This window comes from Pholcus phalangioides, unplaced genomic scaffold, assembly GCF_987345545.1.
Source record: "Pholcus phalangioides strain wild (caught in Gottingen) unplaced genomic scaffold, Ppha-v1.0 ptg000008l_1, whole genome shotgun sequence".
In the NCBI taxonomy this organism is placed as follows: domain Eukaryota; kingdom Metazoa; phylum Arthropoda; class Arachnida; order Araneae; family Pholcidae; genus Pholcus; species Pholcus phalangioides.
In genome coordinates this window covers 44,460,785-44,479,677 of record NW_028301601.1, presented here as the reverse complement: position 1 = coordinate 44,479,677, position 18,893 = coordinate 44,460,785, and the positions used below count along the sequence as shown (strand labels likewise).

The 18,893-nt window shown below is 32.6% G+C and overlaps 1 protein-coding gene across 3 annotated transcripts in view; it reads right to left on the bottom strand.

Annotated features, from left to right (window-relative positions):
• Positions 1–18,893, bottom strand: part of Spt6 (transcription elongation factor Spt6) — a 66,466-nt gene that overhangs the window by 41,694 nt on the left and 5,879 nt on the right. For all 3 annotated transcript variants that reach the window (XM_089234729.1, XM_089234730.1, XM_089234731.1), the window contains exons 3-12: positions 14,982–15,098; positions 11,692–11,765; positions 9,840–9,968; positions 7,377–7,446; positions 3,233–3,317; positions 2,403–2,496; positions 2,154–2,246; positions 1,859–1,945; positions 1,256–1,468; positions 930–1,019 (exon numbers count right to left, since the gene is read on the bottom strand). In XM_089234729.1, the coding sequence (XP_089090855.1) occupies positions 930–1,019; positions 1,256–1,468; positions 1,859–1,945; positions 2,154–2,246; positions 2,403–2,496; positions 3,233–3,317; positions 7,377–7,446; positions 9,840–9,968; positions 11,692–11,765; positions 14,982–15,098 (1,052 nt within the window). The remainder of the gene's footprint in view (positions 1–929; positions 1,020–1,255; positions 1,469–1,858; positions 1,946–2,153; positions 2,247–2,402; positions 2,497–3,232; positions 3,318–7,376; positions 7,447–9,839; positions 9,969–11,691; positions 11,766–14,981; positions 15,099–18,893) is intronic.

Sequence of the window (18,893 nt, the reverse complement as noted above, 5' to 3'; positions counted from 1 at the left end):
AATGAGTACAAAGGATATTTTATATTAGAGGAAAAAGTTGGCTTCTTTTAAATTAAATTTATTAGTGAGTTTAAAGAAAGGAATGGTATGATGAAGGAAAAAATTAACAAAGGGAGCTCTGTGGTTGGAACAACCATCAAAAACAGGGGAATCAGATACCGGGATTTTGTTGGAAAAAGCTATTAGATCTAAAGTGTAGTTTCAACTGTTTTTCTCTCTAATTCCACACAGCCCAAAATGCCAGATTTCTTTGTCTAAAAGAAAAGAAATTAGACAATTCTTGTAAAAACCACTAGTTGTTACTTCACTTGTTTATGCCATAATGTCTTAGAAAGTTACAAACACTGAAATAATTTCAATAACAGAAGTCACCTCAGACTAAAAAAAATCTATCTTAAGCTGAAAGAGAAAGAGCTGAAAAGTTTCAATGAAAAGGAAGAGCCATTGGTATTTATATACATTTATGAGGAGTGCTATCCACAGATGATAATATCTGCCCCATTTGCAAGCAAAATGTCTGGTAATTTCACTGTTACAATGTGACTTGAAAGCCGAAAAGAGTTCTTGTGTTGTCTTACTTTCAAAACAAAAGCTGGATTGATAAACTTGGTGTGAAAATTTCATCTTCAATTTTCAGAAATGTATTTGGTTATCAAATATAGTTGATAATCACACATTTCGATATAGTTGATTATACGGTTACAATACACAGTTGATTATACAGTTACAATACATAGTTGATTATACAGTTACAATACATAGTTGATTATACAGTTACAATACATAGTTGATTATACAGTTACAATACATAGTTGATTATACAGTTACAATACATAGTTGATTATACAGTTACAATACATAGTTGATTATACAGTTACAATACATAGTTGATTATACATTCAAAACTATTCATATGCAGATAAACATACCTTTTCATCCCACTTATAAACAGTCCAGAGATCATTGATGTTCAGGTCTGGTTCAACATATTCTTTTCTATAGAATGCTATGAAAGGCACCTAATAAAAATACACACACATAAAATATCTATTAAAAAAAAATGCTTAAAAAAAGAAAATAGTTTTCTTAATGCACAATAGAAATTCTGATTCACGTGCATAATTAAATAAAACAAAAATATTCTACATAAAATATGGAAGCAAAACATAATAAGCTGGAATAGATGGAGATTTTCTGGATCAGTTAATCAGCAGTTCAACGACTGAAGGCAATATTAATGTTTCAGTATAATCACCTCATATTTTTGGTTTCTCATGAATTTAAGGGCTTCTCTAATTTTCCCAGCAGCAGTGTGACCTTTCCTTCCAGCAATAGGTTGATGCCCACCTCCTGATTGCTCTTCTTCTTGCATAGATATAGTGGGATTACTAAATGCTTGTTTGTATATCCATTCTGCTTCCTCATCAATTTCATCATCTTCTGCATCTGTGACAGGGATACCTCGAAGCTGGAATAATATTTCATTCGGAAAATATAAAAATTAAATATTTGTATGATATAAAATACAAACATTACCTGTGAATCTTCAAAATAGCATTATGCCTCATATTCAGGTTATACTGTTGTTTGATATCTTTCCAACTAACATTTCACAAATATTTTTCATTAGATTCTAAAAGTATTGATTTTAAAAAGGATTAAAAAAGTATTCTAAAAGTTTTTAAAAAGTATTGAATATTTTGCCAATCATCTTGAAGTTATAGAAGGTTTTCTGTTATATTCCATTTTTTACTTATATCATCATCAATTACATCTTGCAAGTGTTTTAGATAAAAACATTAAAATTATTTAGTTTAAGGGCAATACGCCCAATGGCTGTGGTACATCAGAAAATTACCTGAAATCTTTCAGGAATGTCAGCACTTCTAATAGTTCTGTCAGCTTCTGTAAAATGTCCCCTTTCCAACTCACTAGGTTCAAACACCTATGATTTTTATGAAATTGAATTCAAAAACAAGGAATGAAAATGAATACTAGAAGTGTGTTTCACTTTTATTATACAAATGCACAATGTAAGTTAAGTACTTTGATAGCTGATAATATTAAAACAGTCATAAGAGTTTTTGTCTTATTAGTCTCAACCAAACATGACTTGATCTCAGTAATATGTAAATCATATAAAAAAAATTCACCTGTAGAAGATCAATTTCTGTTGTTTTTTTCCTTGCAGTTTTCTTAGGCTTTGGTCTTTCTATCCCTTCCTCCTCTTCATCTTCCTCTTCATACTTAAATAAAATTTTATCAATGAATTCATAATTTTCATTTTGTCACAACACTGTGATTTTATGCACTTCAATAGGTGAATCAGACTAGGATTTACAGTTTAGAGCCAATTCTAAACACTAAAGGCTGAGTTTTTCAAATAGAAATGTGTTACATACATCTTCTTCCATATCTTCTTCATATTCATCACCTTGAGCGAAATCTTCATAATCAAATTCCACTCCAAAAATTTCTTGTGCCTCTTGGAGGGCTCTGGAATATTAAGAAGACAATCATTAGAAAAATACAGTAAACATGATATAATAAGTCAATACCAAGAATATATAAAATATTGATACATTTTAATTACAACTTTGTATGCTAAAAAATAAACATACAATCAGAAAAAATGGCTTTTATTAAATCAATAACATGTGTATACCATTTTTTCAAATCAAATTTTGAAAAAATATCATATTCATTCACGAATCGAGAATGTAAACTTCATATCACTACACTGTATAGTGTAATCATATAAAATACTGATGGATAGCTTCCAGATGTCTCCAATGGGTGAATAAACTCATTCTTTTGCTCACATGAGTGACAAGCATTTCCAGAAGACAGTGATCAAGTGATGTGAAGTCGGGACAAAACCTATACTTGAGAGGTTGTCTGCTTGGTCTTGTACTAGTTTGCTGTGGTTGATTGTTTGTGTTTTCAACCAATCATAATGAAAACCCAGCAGGTCAACTTCATAAACACAAGCTTTATCCTTGGTTCCACATCCCTTGATCCCTGTCACCTGCATATGCTTGTCGTCACTTGAGAGTGAAATGTTAAGTTGATTCATTCATTTGTGATGGCGAAATAGTCAAAAATCTTTCAATCACAATAAATATCATAATGAAAACCTAATATGTTTTGTTATGTTCAGTTCAATTTAAAATTGTAGCTTTTATTTGATAATTTTTGTTCAGCAAAAATATATTTAAACTAATGAACTTACGCATCTGAGTACTTGATGTGTCGTTTCTTTTTGCCCTTTGATATTGGCTGACCATCATCATCCACAATAAAATCATCTGATTGATCTGAAAAGATAGAAAAAATTGTTATTTTAAATTGCAATCAAATGAAACAGGAAATCAAGATTCAAATACCAAACATAAGATGGGGTTAGGCTAAAAAACTACTCATATTAATGCCAAATTTCTCAAACAAGGTAATCCATACCTATCACAAATATTTCTTGTATATAAATTAAATTCCTTGAATATTTATGATAAATTAAAATTAAATTGGAAAAATTACCAAAAACTTAGAAACGGTATAAAAAATGATTTGCCCTCCTTTTCCAATTATTTTGAAATGAACTGTGTTTTTTAAATTAATTTCTCAATAATGAAGCATTAAAGGCAGCAATACAGGGTTCCCAGCAAAATCCGCTTGATCATTTCCCTGACTTTCCCTGACTCTCCCTGACCAAATTCAAAAATTTCCCTGACCAAATGCGCGTACACTGACACACGCATATATAAGTTTAAACCATCTAATATCACTAAATCAGTGATTCCCAACGTGGGCGTTAACGGCCCCTTGGGGGCGATGGAATGTTCCAGGGGGCGTTAGAAGCTGCAGGTATAACATAGGATCCTATGGGTTAGATTTCCGTTGTAGGCGATGGGAGAAAAAAATTTCTGAAGGGGGGCAAGATGGGACAAAAAAGGTTAGGAAACTATGCTCTAAATTATAGTCGACCCCCTCCTCTGTATTTGTGGGGGTTACATTCTGGGGGTGGGGAAAATATGGGAAATTGCAAATAACTGAAACCATAGATTTTTTGTTTATCTTGTTTATTGAACATCACGAGAAGAGCAGGTAACGCAAAATTATAAGGGAATGTAAACGAGGGTGCAGCGATTGATTGTTGGTGATGTTTTCTGAAAGAACATTGTAATTTCTGTTTGCCGTTTCTTCTTCATATCATCAAGTATGTTGGAGTATGTTGACAAGATTTCCTCTACCAATTTTTCTACATGTGAAGAACGTACCATAGAGGGATCTATATCATGAAAATCATCTGGCGGTGAGCCAAAGCAGCAACTGACTTACTTTCGCCAAGCATAGTCAATATATCTAAATTTTTTTGTAAACTTTTTTTTTTGTATTTTCGGAGCATTATCAGTAGCACTAGACAAATGAGCCATCCTAAACAGGCACAATTCAAATTTTGTAATTAAAACATGTAAATGACGATTGCTGAGGAAAAAATCCAATGAAGGAAAAAAACGACAAATACGGGAACCGCGAATACGGGGTGGGGCGACTGTATAGCATTTCATGGTAATATACCATTGAAAAGCCCATTACAGACAGATGCTAATATTTTGCCGCCAACAGCACTCCTTACAAAATCAAACTGTGTATATGATCTTGCACACAACACTAGTTTCCTTGGAAATTTCACAGAGATAATTGAATTCAAATCATTCTTCAACATATAAAGGTTAAGGGCCCTTTCACACGGAGCGGATGTGGACGCAGGTCTGGAAGAAGTTTTAACAATTGGTATATACAGAGCATTTCAGACAATGTGGAATGCGCCCGCACCTTTGAAGTGTTCACGTGGGTCCGGCTGGCATCCGCATGTGTCAAAACCTACGTGCGGGCTCCGCATCCGTACATACAAGTTTCGTACATTAGGTTATTTGGAGCTATTCACAAGACGCGGATGCGAGTCGAATTAGTCCACATCTTTGGCTACTTTTTCAAGATGATTTTGCATGGAATTTTTTTAATTATTTGACATAAATATAAAAACACCATATGAAGGTTCCTGTGCATCAATAGGATGTACCCACATATATACGTCTATCCCTCCGTTTCCTTAGATAAAGGAGATATAGCAACTTTAACTGCTTTTTGTCCATACTTTACAATTTTATATAATAAAACCTGCCAACAACGAACACTGACGGGACCAAAATTATAAGCCATTCTGTAATTCATTACAAATATATTTGACTGAATACTTTAATAACTTTTAAATTTAATTACAAATTTTTAATTTTTTCTTTTTAAATTTTTAAAATTATTTTAAAAATATAAGTATTTAAAATTGTTTAAAATATTTTTTTTATTTTTAAAACTAAATACTTTTATTAAACAACATTATCCATGCACGGCGTTCACTCAGGGCTGGATTAACACGTTTGAAAGCTCTAAGCACTTCAATAGTTTTGGAGTGTCCCCCCCCCCCAATACATACATATATACTTTACATGATATTGAGTCTATAAACTTAAAAAAAATTGAAATTTTATATTTCAGAAGTGACTAATCTAAAGATGGGATTTCACTCTATAAGGTTTATGAAAGTTATTTTATAAAACTTGAAAAAAAGCAACCAATAAATTTATCGGTTACATTCGAGAAAATGCAACCAATCAGCTTATTGGTTGCATTTGTAAAAGAATCAAATTTTTATAGTGTAATCCGGGCTTAACACAGAATTGTGATGTGAATATTTCTAAGCACAGACATTTTGAAAGTCTCCACTCCCCCTTTTTCTACTTGCAAAGTCTTTGATATCTCCTGATTTTTTTTTTTTTTTTTTGGAACGTCATTGGATATGTTTTTGGAATTTTTTTTCATATTTTCTAAAAAGACAGATCTTAGATTTTTTTTTCAAAACCTTTTGAAAATATTTTGAGATATATTCTCCCATTGACTAATTGTGACGATCAAACTGAAAAGGCATCTTTATGTTACGATTAAACTATTAAGATTATTCTATGGGGCTCTAGATTAAACCACCAAAGAATAGCTCTAGGCTGCCTATGAGCACTGAATCAGGGGTGAAGGAGAAAAATAATTACAAAAATCGGGAAAAAAAAGTTTTTATGCACAAATTTCCAACTAAAGATTTTTTAGAACTTCAGTGCTCGTGTGAAAGGGCATGTGGATCTGGGATCTGGATCCACGTCCGCTCAGTGAGAAATGGGCCTAAAGGGCCTGCCCACAGGCAGGAAAAAAAAACAAGAAAACAAAATGTTTTTTCAGAAGAAATAGAAAAGAAGTTAAGAGCTGGTATTGGCTTTGCTTTCAACAATGGAAAGGAGGGTCTCTCCACTTTAGATCCCTTCATCTATTTACTCAGAGGGCAGATTGTTTCTTGGCCAAATTGTAAAATCCCACCCTTCAACTGATAAGACATCTCTCAGTAGGGGATCTGGAGGAAAATGCTGATAAGGATTTTTTTCCTCTCCCTGGGGATCTGAAAAATAATCTTCCATGGAAAAAAGTGAAGGTAAACCATTTGAATGTAGATTTATCCTCTGATTTTTTCCCCTTCAAATTTTCCCTGACTTTTCCCAAGTATTTAGAATTTTCCCTGAATTTTGACAAATATTTCATATTTTCCCTGACTTTCCCTGACCGTTTTCCGATTCCCTGACTTTCCCTGATTCTCCCTGACTTTCCAGGTTGCTGGGAACCCTGCAATACAATGGAACCTGCATGAAGTGGAATGTCACAAGAGACCAAAATAATATCTCATTTTGAACAGGGTGTTGTTTTTAAAAGATGCACATCAAAGCATTAATCATCAATGGAATTTTACTTTTATTGTATTCAAGATACCTTTTCATGATGTAGCCAGTAACTTTATTCAATGCATTAAATCTACTGCTGCTTCAAGCTGAGAAGCAAATAATCATTGCTCACAAATACTGATTGCTATCTGAATTCCTGATTGCACACCTGGAGCACTAGAAAGCAGTGTTTCTTATCACCATTTCAATTAATACTCTCCTACAAGAATATGCAGGGTTCCCAGCAAAATCTTCTTGATCATCTCCCCAACCAAACCTCAGAAGAAAGAAATATAATTCAAAATCTTTTAACCTTCCAATTTTCAATCTTTTTTCAAGTACGTTTTTACCCCCTTCACAGAACTTTTCCTTCACGTTCATCAAACATTTGCATATTTCCTTGAATTTTGCCTAATATTTCACATTTTCTATGATCATTTTTCATTTCCCTGACTTTCCAAGTTATTGAGAACCCTGAATAAGGTTTATTTTGATGTTTGCTATTTTCTCTGTTAAAGGTTTTTAAATGAAATTTTGAACCACTCTGCAGATACGTACCAGATTCACCCTCAGACTCTTCACCATATTGTGGTTCTTCCTCTGGCTGGCGAGAGGCATCATCTGCATCCTAATTTGATGAGAGGTAAAAAAAAACACATTACCTAAAAAGAATCTTTAAAGATATCTATAATCAAGTTACCAATATTTCATTACTCATCCACAAACTTGTTACTGTTTTAAATTATTATGTACCTATCCATATATTTTAAACTCTGGATTCTCCGGATATATTTTGTATGCTTTGCTTTCAAACATAGTTAAAAGTGGTGACATACACATTATTGTAATGTAACTAACATTTATAATGTATTATTTCTTTAAATATGTATATATACACCGGTTGCATAGCAAACAGGGGCTATGACATTTTACTGGTGAATCATTGATCCTTGAGTTATTAAAATAAAAAAATTAACTTTTTATACAGTTCCTGTGTACCCCAAAACCCAATTAGAAAACTGTTGTCCTGATGCCAACAAAAAAATCCACATTTTTAAGTACAATATTCACAGTGATATTTGATTAAAAAAACAGACGAAATTTGGGAAAGAACAATGTGGAATGTGGATAACCATTTTACCCACATTTAACGCAGTTATTTCCCAAATTTCTTCTGTTTTTCGAATATCTCTATGCATATTTCACTTAGAAAGGTGCAATTTTTTGTTGGCATCCGGAAAGACAAGGCAACAACTTTTTAACTGGGTTTTGGGGCACACGGGGACTATATGAAAAGTTAATTTTTTAATAACTATGCAGCCCTTTGTGACATGAATGACATATCTGAGTGCTACATGTTATTTAGAAACTTCTTCTAACTGGAAGTATACCTCTAGGATCAATGGTTCGCCAGTAAAATGCCATACCCTGTTTGCTATTCACATTGTGTGTGTGTATACACACTCATTGCCATAAAAATTTGCGCACCGAGAAATAATTGTGGGATCGAAACGAAAGTTGGCCTGAAGGTACATGTCGGGCAGATATGCAAATGATTAGAAATGCAGTGTGATTGCGCATTGCGTAATGCCACTAGAGGGCGTTGAACTTCGTTCTCCTTGGAGTATAAAACAGGTAAGCAAAGCTTGCTGGAGCAAAGCTTTAATCGTTTGCAAAGGAAATGATGAGGTAGACATGCCGTTACGTCATCGTCGAAGACCATATGGGCAGTTGTCAGAGTTCGATAGGGGAAGAATCATCGGGATGATGGAAGATGGGTGGTCAGCTCGGCGAGTAGCTCGTCAACTAGGCCGTACTGATTTTACTGTGAGGTGGTGTTGGGACCAGTGGACAGAAGAGACGTCATTTACACGGCGACCAGATTCAGGACGCCCTCGACAGACCAGTCGTCGAGAAGACCGTCACATCATCCGAAACGCACGCGTAGAGCCAACTGCCTCATAGGCCGCTATCCAGACACAGGAAGCAGCTTCACTATGGGCCCCTGTGTCTTCCCGAACCATCGCAAGGCGCCTGGCTGAAGGACATCTGGTATCGCGGCGCCCATTACGTGTGCTGCCAATGACACCCACCCACCAACGCCTCCGTTTGGAGTGGTGTCGAGCACGACGGGATTGGACTGCAACGGAATGGAACCAGGTCGTCTTCAGCAACGAATCGAGATTCAACTTGAGCAGTGATGACAATCGTGTTCGTGTGTGGAGGCCCCGTGGTGAACGCTTCAATCCTGCCTTCGCTTTACAGCGACACACTGCTCCCACAGCTGGTGTCATGGTATGGGGTGCCATTGCTTACGATACACGGTCACCCCTAATATTGATCCATGGCACAATGAGAGCCCAGCGGTACGTCCATAACATCCTTCAGCCACATGTGTTGCCACTCATGGCAGGGCTCCCAGGAGCCATTTTTCAACAAGACAATGCTAGGCCACACACAGCAAGGATGTCACAAGACTGCCTCCGCCACATTACCACTCTTCCCTGGCCTGCTCTATCCCCAGATTTGTCACCAATCGAGCATATCTGGGATCATTTGGGACGGCAAGTTGGACACCCTACGAGGTTGGTCGAACTAGAGGCGCATTTACAGCAACTGTGGAACGAGATGTCTCGGGACATCATACGGAACTTGTATGCCTCAATGCCCGCTCGTATCGCATCGTGCATTCGCGCTAGAGGGGGTCCAACAGAGTACTAAAACTTCTGTTCATCTGTACTTTTTTCTGCAATAAATGATCCTTTTTCTTGGATTTTCTAATCACTTACTTATATCAACATAGTACTTACATGTGTAAAATTGACGACTACTTCTGGGTGCGCAAATTTTTATGGCAATGAGTGTATATAGATAGATCTATTGAAAGAAGACTCGAAATCCTTTTAAAATGAGATATCTAATACTTTCTTTGCCTTTTTTTATGAGATCAGTATAAAAAGCAAAAGAATAATTGAATTAAATTGTTTACAGACATTTTGCAAAATTTTAGCAAAAACTTACAGCATCGTCACCCTCAAACAACTCATTGGCGATTGCTTCTCTGTCATCAACAGCCATTCCGCTATCTTGCATTTCTTCATCATCACTTTCTTCATCTTCTATCCTACGTAAGCGCTTGAATTTCTTTTTCTGATTTTTCATTTTCAATGGGGAGAAAAAAAATATTGCAATGAATATACAATGCCCCATACTTAACGTACAGTGATCTCTCACTTACAAGACAATTTTCTGCACTCTTAGTCAAAGGTATAGGTATATAATGCTATTCACTTATATGCCTATCTCACTTATGCGTCTTTTTTTCCTAGCTCCCTTGCATCAATGCATAAGTTAGAGATCACTGTATATAAATTAAAAAAAAATCTTAATCAACAAAATATCCAAAATCATGTTATTTCCAAAAACATGAATGAAAAGCATAATAAAAGTGTTATATTTCATAATAATCATATTGTACAGTAAAAACTATATTACTCTGGTTGCGATGCAATTTTTTATAACATTAATATAACTTTATCTATAATGAATAAATCCCTCCTTTATAATATGTTTTTCTAGTCCCTTGAGTATTGTTACAAAAGTGTTTCACTGTGTATGTATGTTTACAACAAACTCAAGTAAACCTTTAATAAAACTGATGGTCAAGCATGGATATAACAAATAACAAAGTATCATGGGAATATAGAAAATATTTTTTGTAACTGATACGCATTGAAAATTGGAATTTAATGCAACAAATTCCCTAATAAGGAATTCATGTCCAAAATAAATCTATTGAAGCCTGAAACTTTGTAATAGAACTGAAGGAAACTTGGTAACATTTCACTATATGGTCATACCACACTGAGTTACAACAGGTCTGCATATATTAGAAAAAATGAAGGAAAATATTCAAAATAGGCCTGATTTGTCAATAACCAGCTATAATATTTATTAGGCCTGGTCCAATTAATCAATTAATTGGGTAAGTTAATTGATCAATTGTTAATCAGAGTTAAAAATTTTAGGTGAGTCAACTAACTTGATCAATTAGATTAAAATGTTTCTTAAAAGTTTGTGAATTAACTTGATTTTTTTGAAAAAACAGATTAGATAATGTATAAATCATGTTTTATACAGAACATCTTGGATAAATGACCATGTTTAAAAATATTTTAATCAATATTGTGATCAAATTATATTCAACGAAAACTGATGATTTCAATTTCAAATTGAGTTTGATTGGAGTTTTAGAAGACCAAAACTTATTGTCCCCCCTATGAACAGTAGTTTCATTCTTGGAAGCATCAGCTCATCTCTTCACAAGTACCATTCGAGAGGAATTTTTAAGAACACAAGAAACAATGTAATCGGAATTAATTTCCAAATCAGTGAAAAAATAACCAATTTTTTTTAAACGACAAGATCCAAGTGAAGAAATCAAAGGTTTTGGCAATTATGTTCAGAATATTAAATTGCTTGAAGCGGGCAGCTTTATTATTTAACCTATTCCTATATTTTTTTACATCTACAGAATAGGTGAGTGAAATGAATAAAATGTATTTTTATAACATCTATTAATATTATATAGTCACAAAAAATTAAAATTTGATTAATCGATTAAAATTTTTTGATTAACCGGTTAAAAATTTGAACTGATTCCCAGCCCTAATATTTATATATTAATCAATAATCATATTAATTTTGGGACTGCAGGCCTCATTAGATGGCTCCACAAGAAATAGTTTAAGCAAGTGTACCTTGGAAATAAAATGATTCTAAAACTACATGAGATGTTTGCAGAACAATTTTCTGGGTAAGAGAGGCTATTTCTGCTAGTGTTTTACATATAAATAAGCCGGAAAAAACTCACCCTTTCAACTTTAACACCCAAATTTTCTTCAATAAGGTCATAATCTTCATCCTCTAACACATCATCATAATCTTCTGTAAAAGCAAAATCAATTAGTATCAAGTAAAAAAATAATTCCAACCACATTATTAAAATTTTCAATTCAAATAGCTTGATAATTTTATCAATAAAAATTATACTGTATATTGTGATTTAATTATAAAAACAATTTAGTAAGAGCTATTAACCCATTATTTGCCATTCTGTTTTTTAGGACCCTTGTTTTTATTTCTAATTAAGCTGTGGAATTTTTAGTTTTGTTGTTGTATCTAAATTTTGAGCTGACTACTACAAACATTGCAAACTCAATAAAAATATTTTAAAATTTTTAATAAGTATAATTATTAATTTAATAAATGTTTTTTCTCCAAATATTTTTCCTTTTCATATTTCATTCTTATCATCATATTAATGTAATTTTTTAAAAAGATGTTAAATAATACAAGTTTTGGCATATAATAAGGGTTAACCTTTTCAATGTTTTTGCTCTCACTCTTTCTTTCAATGAAATACATATTTTTCTCCTTAATGCAAAAATCCGCCAAAAGTAGGAACCTGGAGGTTTTGTGAAAAGAGAGAAAAATTGATTATTCTAGTTAGATTATTTTTTTACATGCTTCCAAAGTATCAGATTAATTGCACAAGAAGATTTTGGAGATTCAATAACAAAGGCAATGTGGTATTGTATATTGGGGGAGGGGGGACATCTATGATTGAATATTAGTCATTACAGTAGAAAGCGATTTTTGAGCAAGGAACAAGTATTTGATACCTTGACTATTTCTCATTTTTAAACAATCCTGGTTTTTTTTTAATATCTTACATTAGGGACTGTTTCTATCTATAACTTTGTTGGAAAAAGTGTTGTCTCTGAGCCATGGGTGAACAAGCACCCCCAGTATTTTTTGGTATGTGTCTGAGTGCACCAAAATTTATTCAAAAATCTGAATTTTTTTACATGAAGCCAAGCACTACGTGTATGATTTTCTGACATTCCTGAATTTAATGCTTGACACTTGAACTCAGCATTTAGATTATAGCACCATGCACAAATCAACGATGTGGAATGAAACATACATCAAATAAAAAATACAAAATAAGAAATCAATCCTCAATTGCAACATCTTGTCGAAAAAGAATTAGTGGGTATGATACAATGAACAAATAACTATATAATGCCGAATTATCATCAGCATGAACTTCTATCCGGTCCATGAGTCCAAGCCCATACAATATTTGCCACCCCATCCCAATAATACCTATAAAAATATTGAGTTTAGCGCCCCCTCCCAACAACATTTTTGAGAGCTCTCCTCATATTTTCAATAACTTCACAACTTAGAATATTGTACTTGATATCCTTTCTGATTTGATAACACACTATTGTTTTAAATCCTCTCTCTGTGAAATTATTCTAATGTACAACCCCTCAAGCAAAGACAAGCATAGGGGAAAAAGGAGAGAAAGATTGAGTGAAAAAAAGAAAAATGTGTTTTTATCTACACATTATCACTCATCTTCGTACGCACCTTGACAAGAAAAAAAAGAATGGTGTTTGTATTTCTTCCATAGAACTTCCGACATAATATTACATCAGAAACATTGTATGGGTTAAGGCGACATGATATCTTTAACATGGTGACACACCCACCCAACCTATGCTCTAATAGAAATATTAAAAACAGTATTTAACCATTGATTTATTTCACATTTTTTACACATGCTCTTGATTGTATGTACTATCCTATGCTGGAAAAAAAATTTGTATGTCTTGGACACTTAAGTTTTGTAAATTTAAAACGAAATTCATTAAAAACAGCTAAAATACCATGACATCAATGCAATTGAATAAAAAATGATTCAAAATAAAAATAAAAAACTGTTCAGTTCATGAAATGAAGTAAAAAGTAGAGATTTCATTGATTCAATTTTATTTAAAAATAGGTTTTCAAATTTAAGATCAAAATTTCAAAAACAATTCAATTTAAAACTCAATTTCAAATAAAACTGAGTCAATGAAATCTCGAACTTCAAAAGTATATCACTTAAAAAAAAGATGAAAAAATTAAAATCAGAATAAGGGAGTAAAATAATTGAAAATTAATCAATAAAAAATAGAAAATTGATGAATAAAACAACCAAAAACTAATGACAGAAATAGTTCCATAATTAATGAATATTTATGGTTCATGAAAAAACAATTTCAGAATTTGTAAAAATTTTCAATACTTTTGGGACCAATTCTTTAGTTTGATTCAATGCCCTAGGCCAGACACTGGGACCCAATAGGTGTCAGAGTCAGGAATGCAGTAGGTGCTCAAGCACCTATAGTATTTTGTAATACCATTCCAAGCCCCTCCCCCTCCCCAGAATTTATTCAGAACTACAATATACAATAATACCCCAACCAGTACTCACCAATACACATCTAGATGCGTGATTCACACACCAAAATTTAATTTTAATTCTCCAAATTTCGTTGAGGAGTGAAAAATTAATCTTTAAAATTATTTTTTCAGATACCACCGACCTTGGCTTACTTCACCCTGCCCACTTGTGTAGTATTGCCCTAAAAATCTTATGCTATTATTTGTGAGTAAATGAAATAAGGAGTTGAATTAATAAATCTAGTTAACTTTATTTTCTCTCTAAAAATCATCTTTTCTTATATGTCTTATATGCAAGTAAATACGATATATTATCATTACAGCATATTATCGGTACATTATCATCTGTAATACGGTATATTATCATTCTTAAATTCAGAGTTGAAAATTGAAGGGTCCAGGAAAAAAAAGGCTTCACAATAAAAATTAGATTTTGAGAAAAACGAGTTTGAAAGTTTGGAGTACAAGGGTTCCCCCTAGTCTACCAAAACTTCATCACTATTTTTTACGGCTTTCTACCCCAAAAATGAATGAACGTGGGGATAGTATTCCTTGAAGCCTACAAGATGACACTGCTATCTCATTTATGAAAAATTGCTGTGAAGTCGTTGTTTTCCTATGGACCCTTCAATTGATCTAGGTAGATAAAAAAATTTCATACTCATTTATTTCACAATGATAAAAATTTAACATGTTTTAATAGCTAACGTCCAGGGAAAAAAATAATCGAACCAATTATAAACAATTTGAAATATGTACGTATGAAATTAGTTGTCAAACTGTGGTGTGCAAGCATTCTTAATACCTAAAACCTTCAAAATACCTTTCACTCAAACAAAAAATAATGAGTTCATATGTGCTTACCATGCCGCTTCTTTTTCTTTCTTGTGACTTCCTCTTCGGAATCATCTTTCTCCTCCTCTTCCTCCTCCTCGTCATCATTGATCAAATCTTTCATTTCTTCTCTCAACTTTTCTTCATCTGTAATATATAGATGAAATTCAATATTAACACGGATTTGGTTGGTGATAGAAGTAAATAAAATCATGCAAATAGGGACAATGCAAAATTGATGAGCAAAAAACTATCAATCTGCAATATCATGGAAAGAAATAAAAATTTGGGAGGGGGCACGGTATCGGTTTCTAATGGGGCTTAAAGAAAATCCCAATTTTGAATATTGTTTTCATTTTTTTCAATGAACAATAGAAGTAAATGTGGAGGCATTCAATGTTGTATGATCCAACCGGGGCTTGACAAATCAGAAAAAAAAGAAATATAGACGCAAGCAGGGTTGATTTTGCCAGGATAGTGGTAAAAACCAGGGCAAAAATGGTTCTATGAGTAAAAACATTTGCCTAAATGTGTATTATATATAACTGAGACTTGAAATCATTATAACAATCAACTTAATACTGTTGTATTGTGAAGCAATCTGGTGGAAAATACATTTACAAATAAATAAAGATAGTTATAATGCATTATGATGATCATTCATAACAATGCTGCTCTTAGGAAAAGTCAGTTATTTTTTCCTACAGATTAAGGGTTATTATAACAATGTACAATTCTTTTGCATAATTTTTTTTTTATTTAGATGATACTAGGCATAAATAAATTTTGGAAGTATCAATTTGTTTTTATGCTTGACAAAAACATTTTTGACATAGGACTCTTTTACTCTAGTTTTTTCTAGCTACTGCAAAAACTTACATCTTAATATAAGTATACTCTGTGGTTAAGTAAAAAAATATTGTTGTAGAGGGATTTATTGCTATATTGAGCATCATTGTAGTGAGGTTTCACTGTAAAATAATGCTCCAACTTACACTACCCTAAGTTATGCGATTTCAGAATTACACGATTTTCTGTGAAAAATTCACATTTCTGAAATTCAAGCATAATCACTGGATTATTGCCGAGATAGCGGAGATCGTTAAGTGATAATCAAGTAAAAAAATGTTTTATTCAATCAGAACATATTTAATGAAGTTATATATATATACCAATTTTTTAGGTCATAGTTGTAAAGATGAAAACTTTGCCAGGATTTTAGAATGGAACCCCAAGGCTTGTTTGATATCTGCACAATTTTATACATGAAGTTCCATGCCAAGTTTAAAAAATAATTTGTTTAATGTATTGCTCTTTGATGATAATGTATCTGGTCTGCAACTTTCAGTTAACTTCAACTCATGGCTGAAATATGTTTTCTTTTCTCCAAACACAAGAAGATCATTCCTTTTGATTGGTCAGGTGTTATTGAAACATTCAAAGCATTTTCTCATTTGTGCAAACTTCAGGGTGCAAATACCAATTTTGCCTTTTTTAGCAGACTGGATTGGATTCACAATACAAGTTAAATTTATGAAGCCCCCATAGAAGAGTACCATAGCATTATAGTCATAGTAAGAAAGAAAAAGACAGGTGTTTTTTCTATAATTAACTAATATTAATATGTATTTATATGGAAAACTATATTTCGACTTACAGAGTTGACCCATCCTATTGCATAACTTTAGAGTGTTACTGTGCTTTGTTTATTTTAGAAACTGGTTTACTTTGGACAAAATTTGCTACTTTCATTGCAAAAGCAATTGCGTGAATGGTAGGATATTAGATGTTTCAAACGCTTTTGTAAAACAATTATGCTTATTCTTTTGATTGATAAAATTAATAAACATATATATGTTTGTTAATATAATTCTTAAACCAGAGTTTTGTGTGTTTCAAACAATTTTTTTGTATTATATTTTTTCTGAAATGATGCTAGATATAAATAAATGTGGAAAATATAAATTTTTGATGCTTGACAAAAAACCATTATCGCCAGAACATTTTTCACAGCAGTTTTTTTCCATCAATGGCAAAAACTCAAAAACTCAAAAATTTATTAATTCTTATACTAAAGCTTCTGTTCAAACTCTTATTTGTATTTAGAAGAATAATCAAATGCACAATAATGCTTCACATGCATAAATAGGGGGGGGGGGGAATCAATTTTTTCCACCTATGGCAAAAATATGACAACCCTGAACGCAAGTAAAATTTCTTCAAGGGAAATTTTATTTGAAAAATTTTTACTTTGGTCCAAAAGAATATATTTTCCAAATCTTGAGACTTGTAACCCCTTTCTATGATGGTAGACATCCTCACATAAATTTGGGAAATTTTTAGCTGTCTTTGAGTTCCATTTTAGTAAATACAGAAAGAAAATTTTATAGATGCGAGAAGGCCTGTCAAATTTTCAGCAGTCATGTATAACCTGAGATTAGACAAGACCTGCATTCTACAGCTTCTAAATGTTCTTATACCACTTAATGCCAAATGAATTTCATAAGTGCTAGATAGTCTTTTTTTAATTAAATGAGATTGCAAATGAAACTGTGATCAAACTAAATAAATATAAAATAAGAAATTTTAGGAAAAAGTTCATATAATTTTTTTTCTCATTTCAATGAAGACTTGCAAAATTGCCTCACTCTGCGCAAAAAACTTTTGCTAAAATAAAACAATGTAATAACAACTAATATCATTACAAATATAACAATTATGAAAATATTATGAATAAGAAAAGTGTAGTTTTTTGAGTCATAAAAGAATGAGCACTTGAAGTGTTCTGGCTGCTCTTTCCCAAAGATTAATAAAAATATAAAAATGAAGTCACAAAAAAGTTCTTGAGTATAGACGAAACAAATTTAGATATTGTTGGACAAAGATGTAAAACTACAGGTTGTGAAAGAATTCTACACTAACATAAACCTAACAGAAATCAAATTATTAATATGAAAGATTAATCATATATCATGTGCGAGTGCATATCATTACCGTTTGCTCCTATATTTATCCAAAAGAAATGAGCAAGCAGAATAAAAAACAGGAAAAAAATTGAAATTAGCCAGTGCATGAATTATTTATATGATATATATAAGCGTATTAAGATGAACAAATGGAAACATAACATACAAGAGAAAACAATTATTTAAAGTAATTAGTTTCCTCAGTTAATCAATATACAGTGAAACCTCAGTATAACAATACTCGAAAAAACGATAAATCCCCATACAAAGATATTTTTCTATTGTTTGGAAATGCTTATCATCTGATGTTAAACTGCTACCTCTCAATATAATGATAATCCCTCTACAATATTTTTCCTTGGTTTAAAGAGTATTGTTATATCAAGATTTCACTTTATTATCAAGGTACATGCAGCATTTGCACTAGCAATGTCTCAGCACATGTTGAAAAAAATCATTATAAAAATAGAAAACTCTCCCAGACTGTCATTTTTAACAATGTGAACTTCTGTTTGGAAGAATGAAAGTATAAAAATTAATATGAGTTTGTATTTATTTATTACATCCATACAAGACACTTACAGTCTCAGAGATGAAGATGCAATAATGGAATTTTTTTCCCCTCGCTTGTTTTTTATTTTTCCTGCCCCTGTAGCCTTTGCCTGTCGTGTATATCTTTGATGACAGTAGCATGAATTCCACCTGTCTCTGTGAAACTGCATCATACACGTCTTTGATGTATTGAGGTGTGTTAACAATTAGTGTGAAAACAATTTCAAAAAATTTCAACAAATCCCATAGGAGCTGCAACCTGGGGGCTGAGGATGTTTCAGCCCACACCCACCTAATAAATTTTATGAGAGGGCTGAGTCCTCCAAATAATTGATAAATATACAATTCACACCTCCCCCTCCTGCATAAAGGCCTTAATCCCATATATACAGGACAGAGAGACAGACATGATCGCTGACCCATA